Here is a 14,969-nt window from a genome sequence, read left to right as displayed (position 1 = left end):
TTTTTATATTTATGCCTTTGGAGATTTTTTTTAGTCCGGCACAGCAAACATGACAAAACTTCCTCTCATATGTTTTATATGAAATCAAAAACACATCAGAGAGACATCTTCTTCCCTATTTGTGCAATAATGACATTGATATAGTCTGACTTTGTAAATAAATAGATGTAGATTATGTTGCCAGTGAATCAAAAAAGCCAATAAAGGCAGATGATGAGTAACTTCCTGCACTGGTACCAGCTCTATGGAGACATCTGGTTGAAGTCTTTCACATAGCAAAGCCAAAAATAGGCAAACAAAAAACTTTATTAAACATTATTGTTTTATTATTTATTTTATCTTCTTTTTAAATTTTTTTATAACGTCTCTGATTACCCTTTGAGGTGCAACAATGCCTTTTTTTTTTGCCTTCTGTGTGTTATGTTTGCATATTCAGCTTGTATATTTGTCTTTTTTTAATATAACAAGTTAGGAAGTTAGTAATATTATTATCCTCCCTTTTTAATTGTGTTTTTTTTCCCTTTTCTTCTCTTTTCTTGATAGCCCGTTGGGTGTGGAGGAAATGTTTATGTTTCTTTAAAAAAAAAAAAAGAAGAAAAAAGTTAAGGACAGTGGAAAAAAACAAAAAAAACAAAACAAACATTACTATTTTGGTGGATCAAAGGCATTTGATTTCACCAGGACAAACACAATCATACTTTCTGTCATTGAGTTATAGATGGACGGAGTTATATTGAAATAAACTTCATATAAAACCCTCAATTAAACCTCCACAAGGGTCTCTAAGACTCCCCTGAAGGACCTCTACCTTAGGTCACGACACTGTGGATGTGAAGTTGAACCGTTGACGCAGTAAAATGAGGAATCACAGTTTAGTTTTACGATTATAATTTAATTTATTTGTCTAGTTAACCTAACGAGCCGGTAGCTCTGAGACAGTATGTCATGATTTCTTTGTCAGTCTTTATCCACACAGTCTTGTCTTGGTCTTGTCCTGCTACTTCATCCTCTGGCTCCTCCTCGTCTCCTCCTCCTCCTCCTCCTGCCACTCCCGTGTCTCCTGGGCGTCGGCGGTGTTCGGCCTGTGGCTGCGGCGCGACTCCGACTCCGTGCCGTCCGCCGCCGCCGGCCCCTGCAGCTCCCGCGGCCCCGAGTCCAGACGGAACAGCGTGGGGACTCGGCCCAGGACGGGGTTGTTCTGCTGCAGGCCGGAGATCCACTGGTTCAGCGTGGCCTGGTCGCCCCGGCCCGTCATACACATGCCGAAGACGGGACCCTCGTCCACTGGAGACAGAGGAGACACAGAGCAGCTGCATCACATGACGGACATGAGCGTGGTGGTTTCTGTTGTTCATGATTTAAAGGGGAACTATACCAGGCTTCCTACAGCTTAGGCCAAGTTAAATTTAAGACTTTTTAAGACTTTTTTTAAAGCCACTTGAAATTAAATTTAAGACCGACTTCACAATAAACACAAATGCAGAAAAAAACACCACATCAATTACATAGAGTTATAGGGACAATTTTACCCACTTCCAAGGTAAAGTGACTGCTACATGAACATTGGATTGTGTCTCTTTCCAGCTGTCCTTTCAAAATAAATGCATAAAAAGTCTGAAAAAAAAAAAACACTGACTCGGGAGCTGGAGGTGGTAAGAAATGTAGCGTTGACGGCCGCCACTAACTTCTCTATGTCAGAATGTTACCAATTATTTTGAGATTTGAGACTAATTACAATCATAAAATCCCACTTACCAAGTGTTAACATTTTTAAGACGTTTGAAAAATTGATTTAAGACATTCTAATGCCAATTAAGGCCTTGTTTTTAGATTAATGAATTCAATGCCTTTTAAGACTTTTTAAGGATCCGTAAGAACCCTGTATACAAGTCCACTCTCTTCTCCTCTGTGTTGCTAACCCTCCTCTCCTCCATGTGCGTTTGTTTTCAACGAAGCCGGCGAGAAATCAATCACTAAAGCGGTACATAATGTTGTTTATCTTATACGATGTGTATATTTGTGTAGTCTAATCTGTCATAAACAAGAGATTACGGGTTACGGGGCGCGTTTTGTCATGGTGCCACAGAGACGAGAGCCGGGACACCGGGTCGGAGGCACAAGGTTGGTTTTCAGCCAAGAGACACTAGGTGGAAGGCAGAGAGCCTCCATTCTCCCTGGAACAAGTTACAAGTCTTTTATTTAACCAGAACTAGGAATCTGAAGCTAGTTAATTAGGGTACAAATCCTGCATAGTTCCTCTTTAACTCCTCTTTACATATTTATTTCCATAGGAGACTAAGGTCTGTTATTGTTCTTTCAGTCTATTGTTCTCAGTGTTATGCAGTATGGAGTTAGTGCATCTGCAAGCATCTGCTCAAAGATTGTAGGCCAAACACTTGAGCCAATTTTTAGAGCTGCATATACGAGACGAATGCATGTTTTATTTGAGGAATACCAGTTGCTGCCATCCAACAGGAGATATAGACTAACCCTATAGCTTCATTAAATAGACTGAGGAACTCTTTTATTCCTCAGTCTGCTAAAATGTTGAATCAGTTGGGTTCGTCAGGGCCTGAATAGCTGTTAGTGTCGGGACTTTGATGCTACGTATAGAGCACGTCACATGCCTGATGTTTGTCTTGTTTGGTGTTATATTGTGTTATATTTTGTAATGTTTTTTGTTATGAGAAACATATCTCTTGGACGCAAGATAAAATTTCAGAAGAGATTCGGACAAATAAACTTGAAGAAAGACAGTTGTAATGTAAACTTCTTACCGTCTTCTACGTCAAAGCTCTCGTCGTCTCCCAGGTCTCGGTCCAGATCCAGGTCCAGCTGCAGGGGATAGTCCAGACACCGCTCGGGGTCGTACGGCTCCTCAACCTGCGCAGACAGACACACATGTTACACAAACTGATCTAAGTCTTAATCTACAGGTGCATCTCAATAAACTAGAATATCATGGAAAAGCCCCAACCAGGTATCGAGTGCATATAGATGGACGAACTTTTCAGAGGGACGACATTTCATATTTAAAATGCTTTTTTAAATTGGTCCTTTGTAATATTACATTTTTTTAAGATACTTAATTTTAGGTCTTTATTAAATGTGAAGCCATAATCATTACATCTAAACTAAAGGAAATTAAAGGTCCAGTGTGTAAAATGGGGGGGAAAGCCGTGATATCTAGGGCTCAGATTTCAGATTGCAGCGCTCACTCGCACCCCTCCCGTCGGCAAAGTGACGGTGGCCTCCGAGGACCAAAAAAACTTGTGTGGAAATGGCGTCTTCCACCATTTTTCTCACTGTTCTGTACCAACTAACTACCAACTCACTCTCTCCGCTGTTCCCTCCCCCTTCTCCTTTATTAAAGAACGCAAAACTCTTGAATCGTGCTCTCTGGTTGGCTGGATTTTCTGTTCAGGCTGCCGTACAAACATGGCGGCACAAGATGGCGACACTCTTCTAAAGCAAGACCCTTGCTATACTGTATGTAGATATAAAAGAATAATTATAAGGCTACGAAAACCAAACAAATTTTATTTTATAGCGATTATACACTTATACAAATATATTCATGGGTAGTATATTCAGATTTTGCCAATAAACCGTGACAATTATTACACAGTGGAGCTCAGTTTCATTCTGTGTGTAATGGATCTATATGATGTATTAGTTTCACTTTTTTAGTTGAATTACTGACATAAATGAACTTTTTTCCATGATATTCTAATTTATCGAGATGCACCTGTTTGTAAGTCAGTGTAATAATAATAATAGTATTAGTTTTAACCCTTCACCTTCTCCTCGGGCGGCGTGGGGTCGGCTCTGAGGACGTAGTAGTACACACACGTCTTCCTCAGCCACAGAGGGAACGGCCCCTCCACGAACACCGGCCGGCTGACGTTGTGTTTGGAGAGCAGCTCCATCTGGTCGGGGCTCTGGATGCCTGAGGACGGAGAGGGAAGTGGTGTCAACACACGGAGAACTGGTACGGAGGAGGAGAGATGCAGCTTCCTGGTTTGATGCTTGTAAAACCATCCACCGTTGTCGTTGTTACTGTTGTGTTTCCGTACCTACGATATGTGGTAGCTCTATCTCCTCTCCGCTCTCTGTGATGTCCGTACACGGCAGCTGGTGGGAAGAGAAGACGACCAGACTGATTTATAAAAGCAGACAACAGTTTTGGCTGAAACCAGAACCGTCTAAGTTGTGTTGAAGTAGAAAAAACCACCTCGCAGTTTCATCCAGCCAATTATTGAAACCATAATAAGCACGGTCACTTTGGCGCTACGCATTTTAAAGAGTAACTAAACTCCTAAACCACTTTTTTCTGCTGAAAACAAATATATTTGGGTATGAAGTAGTGTTGTTGATTGATTCTGGTCCAACTTTAGTCAAAATATTTCAATTTGGTGTATTTTGTTGTAAAAATGTCAGAGTGACTGCCCTCTATGGGTTGAAACACGGCTATTACAATCGAATTTTGCTATTGGCTGAGATGGAGGCTGATGACGTTTTTGGAGGCAGCCTTCCTCACAAACCACCACTGTTAGCCCTGCCCCCTCAGTGCGGCTAACGGGCCAGCTAACATCTGGCTGGATGCAGCCAGAGTTACTCCTTAAGAATTGTTGTGTTGCTTAGTTTAGAATATATCAATTCAGTACAGTGTGTCTTAGCATTTCTTTGTTTTTAGCTTTTTTCCAGTCAGGTTAATGTTGTTGTCCTGTCATGTTTTTAACCTGCATATCATTTCACTGCAATGATCTTGTATTATTTTATGTGACGAATAAACTCTCAAATATTGTGCCAAGTCTTTGATTTGTGGCAAAAAAGTAAATTTCATCCTGGATTCAAACTGAAAATATGGGTCAAATATGAAGAAGTTCTGTCTGTCAAAATGTTTATTTTAGATATTGGGTCCAAGATTGTGTCCAGCTCTGGAACCTGGACAGACCTTTGTCAACTTTTGTAATTTAACAAAAAATAACAACAAAACTGTGACCCTTTAATTTTACAGGCTGCTAATTATGTGATAATGTCAAGAAATAACAAGTAATTGCGTAATAATTTCAAGAAATAGCCTAGAAATATCAGTAAATTTCATGTAATGTCATGTTTTCCATAAAGACAAAAGATTGCAAGTGCTTGCATGTCAACTACAATCAATTATTTCTGGGCTATTTCTACGCAATCCATCAATTTCTTGGCTATATTTCCCAACATTACTGTGAAATTGACCATTATTTCTAGACATTATTATGACGAAATTAATTGTTATTTCCTGGCTATTTCTTGATATTATCGCGTAATTAACTGCCTGTAAATTAAAGGGTTTCCAACAAAACTAAAAGGAACCAGAGAATAAACCAGCGTAGATCTGGTTTGACACTTTTTCTTGCCTCACGTCAACTTTTAAACGATTTTAACCTCTATATTTCACACACACAGATACTCCGACCCCTCCACTTGGTACCTGGTAGACGGTGACCTTGGCGTCCCGGTCGTTGGCCATGCGGCTCAGGCTGAAGCGAGCCAGGTCCACCGGGTCCTCGGGCAGCTGGTGAGGGACCGGGAACGGGTTCACGTTCTTGAACTTGGGGAACCAGTACATGATGCGCTGGTACTTCCTCATGGGGTGGCCCTTCTCCCCGAAGATCTGGACCAGCAGGACCTTGGTCGTCACGTTGGGCATGATACCTGAAGCACAACGACCGTTTAAATTAAAATTCAGACAGGCGTTTCTACAGCGTTTATATGTGACTGTTGAAATTGAATCACATTTTCTGTTCCCCTTCGCGTCATGAACTGAGACAGACTTTGTTAGAGAGGAAGAATCCAGACTTATTTTGGATGTCGGAGCATGATGTGTTGTTGTGTTGGTTTGTTTAAAGGAGAATTCCGGCCATTTTTGACTCCTAAATCGTTGTCCTGATGGTCAGCCAGTGTTGGGGGGAGCAAAACACGCAACTAAAATTGATGCAGGCAAACCGGAGTAACACCATGACTAGACGGCGCTAGGGATAGCCACAACGCTAACCTATGGGGGCGGGGTCATTCCTATGTTCCCTCAGCCCTATGTTCCCACATTTTTAACTTTTGTTGTCACTGAAAATTAGGCCCTATGTTCCCACCATTGGTTGGGTTTAGGCAATGAAGAAAGGAGTTGGTTAAGTTTAGTAAAAAGACCCGGTAGAGGCTAGACAGGCCAGATAGAGTCCAGATAGGTAGAGAGAGTCCAGTGGGAACATAGGGCTGTGGGAACATAGGCACGCTCCCATGGGGGCAATTCTTTCAACCACAACAAACACTCAAAAAACAATCAAATATCTATGGTACATGACTGGAATCCTAACGAGACACCACTGAACTCATAAACTGTACGGTATAAAGCGCGGTATAAACAGTATAACTTTGTGTTTTTGCATGTTATCACTCACCTCAGACAGCCGAACTCTGAAACATCCTGGAAAGCGATCGCAGAGCGCCTGCTCTCCCCGCCACAGAAACGAACACTTTTTCCTTGTTGTGATGATTTCTTTACAAAAATAAACGGTGGAGCAGTGCAGTGGTAATATCCAAAATATATCTGACCGTTTAGTTTTGTAAAGAAATCATCACAACAAGGAAAAAGTGTTAGTTTCTGTGGCGGGGAGAGCAGGCGCTCTGTGATCGGATAGTAATGTCTTTCCAGGATGTTTCATCTCACCTCAGTTCGTCTGTCTGAGGTGAGTGACTACATGCAAAAACACACAGTTTATACTGTTTATACTCAGTATAACCGTACAGTTTATGGGTTCAGTGGTGTGTCATAAGGATTCGAGTCATGAACCATAGATAATTGATTGTTTTTTGAGTGTTTGTTGTGGTTGAAAGAATTGCCCCCATACTTTAGCGTTGTCGCTATCGCTAGCGCCGTCTAGTCATGGTGTAACTCCGGTTTGCCTGCATCTATTTTAGTCTTGGAAGTTTGTCTGTTTTGTTTTGTTTTGCGGTGTTATTACATCATTGCGGTGTTATTACATCATCAGGTGCAAATTGATTACGTTATTACATAATGCGGTGCTACAACGATCTAGAGAGGACTGATCCGGCTCGATCCAGATGTTGACCCACCGTAGTTCTCCATCTGCTCCAGCAGCTGCACGGCGCACTTTGTGTGCAGATAAATGTTAAAATGTAGCAGTTTCCCTCAGTCTATATCTCATTTTGTCAGAAAGGTTTCAGAAGCCTGTTTTTTCTATACTCTTTTATTTTTGCCTCTTTTATGCAGTCCAGGCTTTTGAAAAGAGAGTAAACATATATATTGCTTAAAAACTGACTTACATGTGATGTGTATTTTGGGGGGGAAATATGGTTCCTGGAATAGTCTATAGACAATCATAATCATTCAACTGTTTCACTGGTGTCAGACTAAAAATCGAGAAAAATTGAATCGGGAGAAAAGCGTATCGTCCCAGCCCTAATGTGTTGCTACAAGGACCCCACAAAGACTAGCCTGTTGTTTGTGCGTTGGCTAATAAAGATTATAAAACGGAAAGGTGAAATCCGGCAATCTGATTGGCTGTTAACCGTGGTATAATGAGCATATATATACCACGGCTACTATTCTAAAGCCTTATCACAGCGTAAGCTATCACTCTGCATCGGGCACGTACTATAGAGTGCCGAAGCGGAAGCAGCCCCATGGGTCCTCAATTCGAAAAAAGTCTCCATACGAATGAATGGGAGTCCAAGATTTATTTCGCGATCCGTTTGAATTGTGCCATGACAAAAAACTCTGTCCTCTACCTGTTTAAAACATCACGTTTCATCCCGAGAAATCAGCCGTTTGTTGTAAAACTATTGTAAAATAAAATCCCGAAGAGTCTGTAACCAGAAAGACTACAAGTCGCGTAGGTGACGTCACCAAATGCCGCCCTTTCCCGTGTCAGTTGGTGACGTATTTTTTGTGGGACGCAGATCTATAGTCCGTAGAGCGTCGTCACACAAAATACATTCTTCTGTTGCCGTTTTACGATAAACTGCTGATTTCTCGGCATGAAACGTGATGTTTTTAAACAGGTAGAGGACAGAGTTTTTTGTCATGGCACAATTCAAACGGATCGCGAAATAAATCTTGGACTCCCGTTCATTCGTATGGAGACTTTTTTCGATTTGAGGACCCATGGGGCTGCTTCCGCTTCAGCACTCTATGACTGGTATGAATGGAAGTTGTTGTCATGTATCCATGACAACGGACTGTTGCAGTCCATAGCAAAAGACAGCTGATGTTTTTACGATGTTAAAAAATGGACTAAAGTAGTTGAATTGACATGTTGAAGGTGAACTTTCACCTCCAGAGGGTTAACAACAGTAGAGGGGACTGAGGAGTGACAGAGGAAAAGACGAGATGCAGAGCTACTAGGAGCTAACATCTGGAGAGGTGGGACTATTTTTTCCACAGTGAGGCTATTTTATTGGATAATATGGATTTCTGGTTGAATAAAACTACATAAAATTGATTGCGTATTCCTCTTTCATATTGTCATTATTGGTAACCGTTTTATAAAAGCAATATATCACTCCAGTCCGCTTCGCGTCGGGCCGAACAACGCCCCTTAGCCGTGGTATAATGAGCATATACCACGGACTGGAGTGATATATTGCTTAAATAATCAATCAGTCAATCAATCAATCAATCAATTATTGTATACATGTAAGTCAGTTTTTAAGCAATATATATGTTTACTCTCTTATTATTATTGTATTAATGAATGTGCCAAAGCCTGCCACCTCATCCTCAATAGAAGACTGTCTCTTATGAGTTCCAGTTCATAAAATAATTGTTTTGCTTTGTTTTGTTTTTTTGTTTGTATGGTACCATAATGTGCGTTTCTATTCATGTTTTTAGTAGTTGGTGTCTCACAACTCTCTTTTTGAGTGGTCCCCAACACTTTTAATTTTGTCAAGGGGGAACGGGTCATTTTGTAATCAATACTGTATTTTTATATTGTCTCTGGATTTTTATTGTGTGTTGTGGAGTGACACCGAAATAAAGCTTATCTATCTATCTATCTATCTATCTATCTATCTATCTATCTATCAATCAGTCTAGATCCGGGTCGATCCAGATGTTGACCCACCGTAGTTCTCCATCTGCTCCAGCAGCTGCACGGCGCACTCCTGCTGCCGCGGGTAGTGGTTGAACATGCGCTGGATGAAGTTCCTGGGGACGAACACCTCCTTGGGGAAGACGTCCAGCAGCGTGTTGTAGACGGCCAGGTCTCGCTCCACGCCGAACTCCTGCATCTTCTTCAGCGCGGCGTAGATGAACTCCACGTGGCCGCGCCGCCGCACGTCCGCCCGGGTGAACACCTCCACCACCCGGGTGAACGTGGCCTTGGTCTTGGCGGCGTCGCGGGCAACCTGCTCGAACAGGTCGTCGTGGGCGACCAGAGACCGGTCCCGCTTCCTGTCGAGCTCGGGGTCGAACTCGGCGGGAATCGGCCCGGCGATCGGCGGGCTGGTGTGGACTCGGCGCCGCAGCAGCTGGAGGGGAGGAGGAGGAGGAGGAGGAGGAGGAGAGGAGGAGGAGGAGAGGAGGGGTCGGTGTGTGAACAGAGATATGTTAATGTTTTGGCTGCAGCAGTCTGGTTTCTATGGTTACCTGATACTGAGAGAGCTGCTAGCTTCACTAAATGGACAACACCTCTTCTCCTCTCCTCCCTCCTTTCCTCACCTCCTTCCTCATCTCTCCTCTCCTCCCTCCCTCCTCTTTCCTCTTCCCCCTCATTTCCTCACCTCCTTCCTCCTCTCCTCCCACCTTTCTTCTCTCCTGTTCTCTCCTTCTCCTTTCTCTTTCCTCTCCTTCTCCTCTCCTCCTCTTTCCTCTCCTCTTTCATCTCCTCTCCTTCTCCTCTTTCCCCACTCCCCTCCTCTCCTCCTCCTCTTTCCTCTCCTTCTTCCTCTCCTCCTCCCCTCCTCCTCTTTCCTCTCCTTTCCTTCTCCTCTACCCTCCTCTTTCCTCTCCTCCTCTTTCCCCTCCCCCTCCCTTTCCTCTCCTCCTCCTCCTCTTTCATCTCCTCCCTCCTCTTTCCTCTCCTCTCCTTCTCCTCTTTCCCCACTCCCCTCCTCTCCTCCTCCTCTTTCCTCTCCTTCTTCCTCTCCTCTCCTTCTCCTCTCCTCCTCTTTCCTCTCCTTTCCTTCTCCTCTACCCTCCTCTTTCCTCTCCTCTTTCCCCTCCCCCTCCCTTTCCTCTCCTCCTTCCTCTACCCTCCTCTCCTTCTCCTCTCTTCTTTCATCTCCTTCTCCTTTCCTCCTCTTTCCCCTCCTCTCCTCTTTCCTCTCCTTCTCCTCTCATCCTCTCTCCTCTCCTCCTCCTCCCCTCCTCCTCTTTCCTCTCCTCCCTCCTTTCTTTTCTCTTCCCTCCCTCCTTTCTTCTCTCCTTCTCCACTCCTCTCCCCTCCTCTTTCCTCTCCTCCTCTTTCCCCTCCTCTCCTTCTCTTCTCCTCTCCCCTCTCCTTTCCTTCTCCTCTCCTCTTCCTTTCCTCTCCTTCTCCTCCTCCTCTTTCCCCTCCTCTTTCCTCTCCTCCTCTATCCTCTCCCCGCCTCTCCTTCCCCTCCTCTCTCCTCTCTCCTCTCCTCTCCTCCTCTTTCCTCTCCTTCCACCTGAGGTTTCTCCAACCCTGTTAACAGGTTTTCTTGGGGCAGTTTTTCCTCAGTCGGTGTGGGGGGTCAGAGGTCAGAGAGGATGTTGTTGCCATGACGCCGTGTAAAGACTTTTGAGACAAACTGTAACAATACTTAACTTAACTAAATAATAACCAATATTTAGAAAGATAGAGAGATAGAGAGGAAGAATTGCGGTTGCTACGGTTACCTGCTGCTGGCTGTGACGCAACACGTCGGGCTGGCTGCAGGAGGCCGCGCGGGGCATGACGTCACACCGGGAATCGAACCGGACCGACCGGCCCAGCAGCCGGAGCAGACAGCGGGAACACTTCATGGCGGTGGCACCATCACACCCAGCTCCACAGAAACACACACTAACATAACAATGATAATGAATTTATTAATTACATCTTTTAAACTCACGGTTTTATGAAGTTTATAGTGAAAACTGCGACACACATGATGATTACTGAGGATAAATGGTGTTTAACTTTGTGTCTTGTGCTCTGGTTTGTCCATAAACCTCCTTCAGTCAGACATATTTACCATAAAATAAGGAAATATTAAACATTTCTATTAAGTTTCACACATGTCACTTCAAAGATTATCTGTATATAAGTACGCAGTGTCAGATAAATTATCAATAATAATCTTATGTGACTCATGACTTATGCACATTATGTCAAACAATAACACACATGTGTCTATATAATCTTTTTAAAGAGTACTCACCATTTAAAAACACAGATTCAGGTAAATTCTCCTTCACAGATTAGTGTCTGTGGACGCCGCCATGTTTGCAAAGCCGACAAGAGTCCAACATCCGGGTCCTGCACACATTCACTTCCCCCCCGGAAAACAGAAACAAAGAAACAAAACAAACGTTCCGCCTGCTCCAATGATCTTTTAGTTGAGTTTGTGTCATGTAAAATTGATTTTAAAAATGAATATTGTGTTTTGGGGTGCCAATATTATTTAGTAGGCTATGTCAACTGCTAGTGATACGTTTTAATGTATTTTTTTTTTTTATACCTTTGTCTCTTTCTTTTTTCTCTTTCTGTATTCTGTATCTATCTATCTCTATTCTGTTTTATTCTATTATATATACAATTCCAAACTGTGAATAGTATTTGCGTATTTTTTGCACTAGAATATTTTTTTATTTATTCTATTTGATCTTATTTTATTTTATTTTACTTTAAATTTTATTTTATTGCTACTTTTGACTATTTTTTGTACCTTTGTGTTTGCACCTGACACCACATCAAGTTCCTTGTGCTGTAAAGTGACCTTTACTGCTCTTGGCAATAAAAAACTTTTCTGACTCTGATTCTCTTTTGAGAACACTAAATGTTTTCAGTCCTAAGTTGTGTAATGGTATTTGTCCTGATTTTAAAGATCCCTTTGTCAGTGTTACTTGTTTTTAAGTTTGTAACCAATGCTATTTTAGTGATGATATCTCTATCGTAACTGTTTTTGTCTTTGTATTTCATATCGTTTGGATACACTGCTGTGTGTGACACTTACATTTATTGATTGTGTTGAATGCTGCCCTGTTGGCCAGATCACTCAATGGTTTCTTTTATTTGGTTAAATAAAAGAAATGTTACTCGGATTTCTTTGTTATCATCAAGCATAATATAACATCCAATACAAAGACAGGTTCACAATTTTGTAGAGATTATTATTATTATTATTATTATTATTATTATTATTATTATTATTATTAGTAGTAGTAGTAGTAGTAGTAGTAGTAGTAGTAGTAGTAGTGGTAGTAGTAGTAGTAGTAGTAGTAGTAGTAGTAGTAGTAGTAGTAATAGTGTGTGCATTGAGCGCCTGCAGTACTCGCTGCTGCCGCATGATGGCGACAAACACCATCAGAGACTCCGCTGGTTTTTACTGCGACTCGCGCTGTGATGGAGTCACAGTCTGACAGAGTTTCTGAAAAACTTTCTTTGGGTTCATTTCTTGTAGATGCCGAGTCATTGTAGTGACAGGACACAGTCTTACTGTTAAAGACAGCTCACATGTTTGTGTAATGAATCCTTGGCTGCGTGGTGATTTCCCGCGATCAGAATCAAGCTGCGCACAATGAGGTATCGGACTTCCGGTGGACGCTCAAATAGGTTGGTCGGTTTTTTAATATTTTGTCGTATTTTTATATTTAATCCGCGTAGTTGTAATAATTCATTGTTGTTTTCTCGTTTGCACGCGATCCGGGGAGGTGTTTTTAATCTTTTGTGCTATGTTGTGTTTTTTTATTTACAGGAAATCTGTCCACGTTTCCGGTATTTGGTGTCGTTAAAACCGTCAGTTTGACACTTGTGGGGTTTAGGGTGAGTTCTTCTCAGTGTGTGTGTGTGTGTGAGAGAGACTTGTGACACTCCTCTCAGCATGGAAAACACACCTCAACTCAGAGTTTACATCTAGACAAACTGCACACAACTTACAAACTGTGGAATATGAATTCATCTACAAACAGCCTGGGTGAGTAAAGACACGGGAAAACGACCCATGTTTACGTATTGGTTGTTTTTTCTTTCTTTCTTTCTTTCTCTCTCTCTTTCTTTCTTTCTTTCTTTCTTCCAAAGCGTGATGGAAACTTGATTGCTCGAATGTGCAGGGAAAACTTTTTTATTATTTTTTATTATTATTTGTTAAACTATGTTAGAGGAATTGTCATTAATTGTTCTCGTGCTGCTCGGGGCAAAACGTGCCAGCGCGAGAGCAACGTGACACAACATTTTGCAACAATGTGTAAAAGCTCCTGCTAGTTGTCATAAAGTCATGAAGACACTTTTATTTTTTATTTTTTTATTCAATTTAATAAATAAAAGTTGTTCCAGTTAGTTCCGCGGTGTGTTTGCTGCCGCATTCCGGGCTTGGAGGAGGTCTATACTGTCGGGCGGGATGACACTTCTATAACCATGGTGGTGTAGCTATTATATCCTACAACTGAATTAAAATAATAATGGCTACGGCTCAGTTAGTTAGTGTCACGGCTGATTCACACATGGACTCATTATAAGGCAACGCCCTGTAAAAAGTTGTATTTTCCCTTTTAAAAAAGACAAACAAAAACGAAACAAAACCAAAGTGTTGCAGCTAGGGCTCGTTGTAAAACTGTCAGGGTGATGGTGAGGTGTGTAGATGTGGAACCTGTCGCATATCCTCAAGTGTTGGTAAACAGCTGCTATAGACTGGTTACCGCAAGCATGTGATGGTTTGTCATGCAGGCTTTGTGTTCAAGCAGCTGTCTCTTTATCTTGTAGCCTGACATGGTGGGAAAATAACTATGTCATGGTTTTTTGTTTTGAATGGCATTAAGATGTTGGAGGTTCCTTCTTTTACGATAAAGATAAGCTTTGCACTGTAATTTCCCAGCTTGGGATCAATAAAGTCTATCTATCTATCTATCTATCTATCTATCTATCTATCTATCTATCTATCTATCTATCTATCTATCTATCTATCTATCTATCGCTCACAAACACAACATGGAGCAATATTGTCATTGATTGACATATGATCCACTTCAGTTTATGCAATTTAAAAACAGCGTTTAACTAAAGCCTTGCATAATGTATTTAGAGGTACTGCCAGCTCACCACTCCTGTGCATGTATACTGCAACTGACAATTGATGATTAAATTAGCTGAAAATACAGTCTGAAAAGATACACTAATATCACGAAAAGCTCACAAATACACATGTACAGTCTGAAAAGATACAATAATATCACAAAAAAGCTCACAAATACAATCGACAATAGATACGATTGCCTAGAAATGGCTACAGCTTTGATAACTAATCTAATCTAAACTAAATCTAATCTTACTTAAATTGAATCTTAACCTAAAAAAAAGTAGGCTGAATAAATACCAGACAGCAAATCATATTAAATAATAACAAGACAAGAGTTCCCTGGTGCAGTCGTGTTGTGTTCAATGTCGGCAAAACATAGGAAATACAAAACTCCTTGTGGGGCTAAACGCGCGCAGGCGGTTGTGGATCTTATATATAAGTGAAAACTTTTTCTGCGGAGCTCCACCTGCTCTGCCTCCACCGTGCTGCTGGGTGTCTCACAGCAGTTATTACACCCGTTGCACAATGCTGCTTTTGTTGCACATCTGTAGGCCCCGCTGTCCCGCCTTATGTGCTGATGTTGTGTTTACTTGTCTTGTAAAATGGTGGGGCGGCGAGGCACTGGGGAACAGTAAATATCACGTGGGGGACACTTAACTCGCCAGTCGTCTGTGGGCAGAAGCTGCTGAGGCTCAGTGTTTAGCAGTCATCATCATCCTCTCCTAATGCTT

At 41.9% G+C, this 14,969-nt stretch overlaps 2 protein-coding genes across 3 annotated transcripts in view; one reads left to right on the top strand and one right to left on the bottom strand.

Moving 5' to 3' along the window:
* Positions 1 to 896: 896 nt before the first annotated feature.
* On the bottom strand, positions 897 to 11,501 carry ecsit (ECSIT signaling integrator). Its single transcript, XM_085759879.1, has 8 exons — positions 11,386 to 11,501; positions 10,862 to 11,027; positions 9,126 to 9,531; positions 5,477 to 5,700; positions 4,077 to 4,134; positions 3,801 to 3,949; positions 2,778 to 2,883; positions 897 to 1,284 (listed from the first exon to the last, which is right to left on the bottom strand). Exons 2-8 carry the CDS (start codon positions 10,985 to 10,987, stop codon positions 998 to 1,000), a joined length of 1,356 nt encoding a protein of 451 aa, XP_085616005.1. The 5' UTR covers positions 10,988 to 11,027; positions 11,386 to 11,501; the 3' UTR covers positions 897 to 997.
* A 1,524-nt stretch (positions 11,502 to 13,025) lies between these two features.
* eml3 (EMAP like 3) overlaps positions 13,026 to 14,969 on the top strand; it is a 46,185-nt gene continuing 44,241 nt past the window's right edge. For both annotated transcript variants that reach the window (XM_085760529.1, XM_085760528.1), the window contains exon 1: positions 13,026 to 13,140. In XM_085760529.1, coding sequence (XP_085616655.1) covers positions 13,116 to 13,140 — 25 coding nt within the window. In that variant the 5' untranslated portion in view covers positions 13,026 to 13,115. The remainder of the gene's footprint in view (positions 13,141 to 14,969) is intronic.

The sequence above is a fragment of the Trachurus japonicus genome, chromosome 18 (genome assembly GCF_045865225.1).
Source record: "Trachurus japonicus isolate A0001 chromosome 18, Traja_1.0".
Taxonomy (NCBI): Eukaryota; Metazoa; Chordata; class Actinopteri; order Carangiformes; family Carangidae; genus Trachurus; species Trachurus japonicus.
Note: the sequence above shows the minus strand (reverse complement) of the source record. Positions and strands in the feature narration are given on the sequence as shown.

Coding starts and splice junctions, on each gene's coding strand:
- ecsit (XM_085759879.1), bottom strand. CDS start 10,987: ATGAAGTGTTCCCGCTGTCTGCTCCGGCTGCTGGGCCGGTCGGTCCGG. Junction 3,950..4,076: donor AGAGCTACCACATATCGTAG/GTACGGAAACAC, acceptor CTCCGTCCTCAG/GCATCCAGAGCCCCGACCAG. Junction 2,884..3,800: donor CCACGCCGCCCGAGGAGAAG/GTGAAGGGTTAA, acceptor CTGTCTGCGCAG/GTTGAGGAGCCGTACGACCC.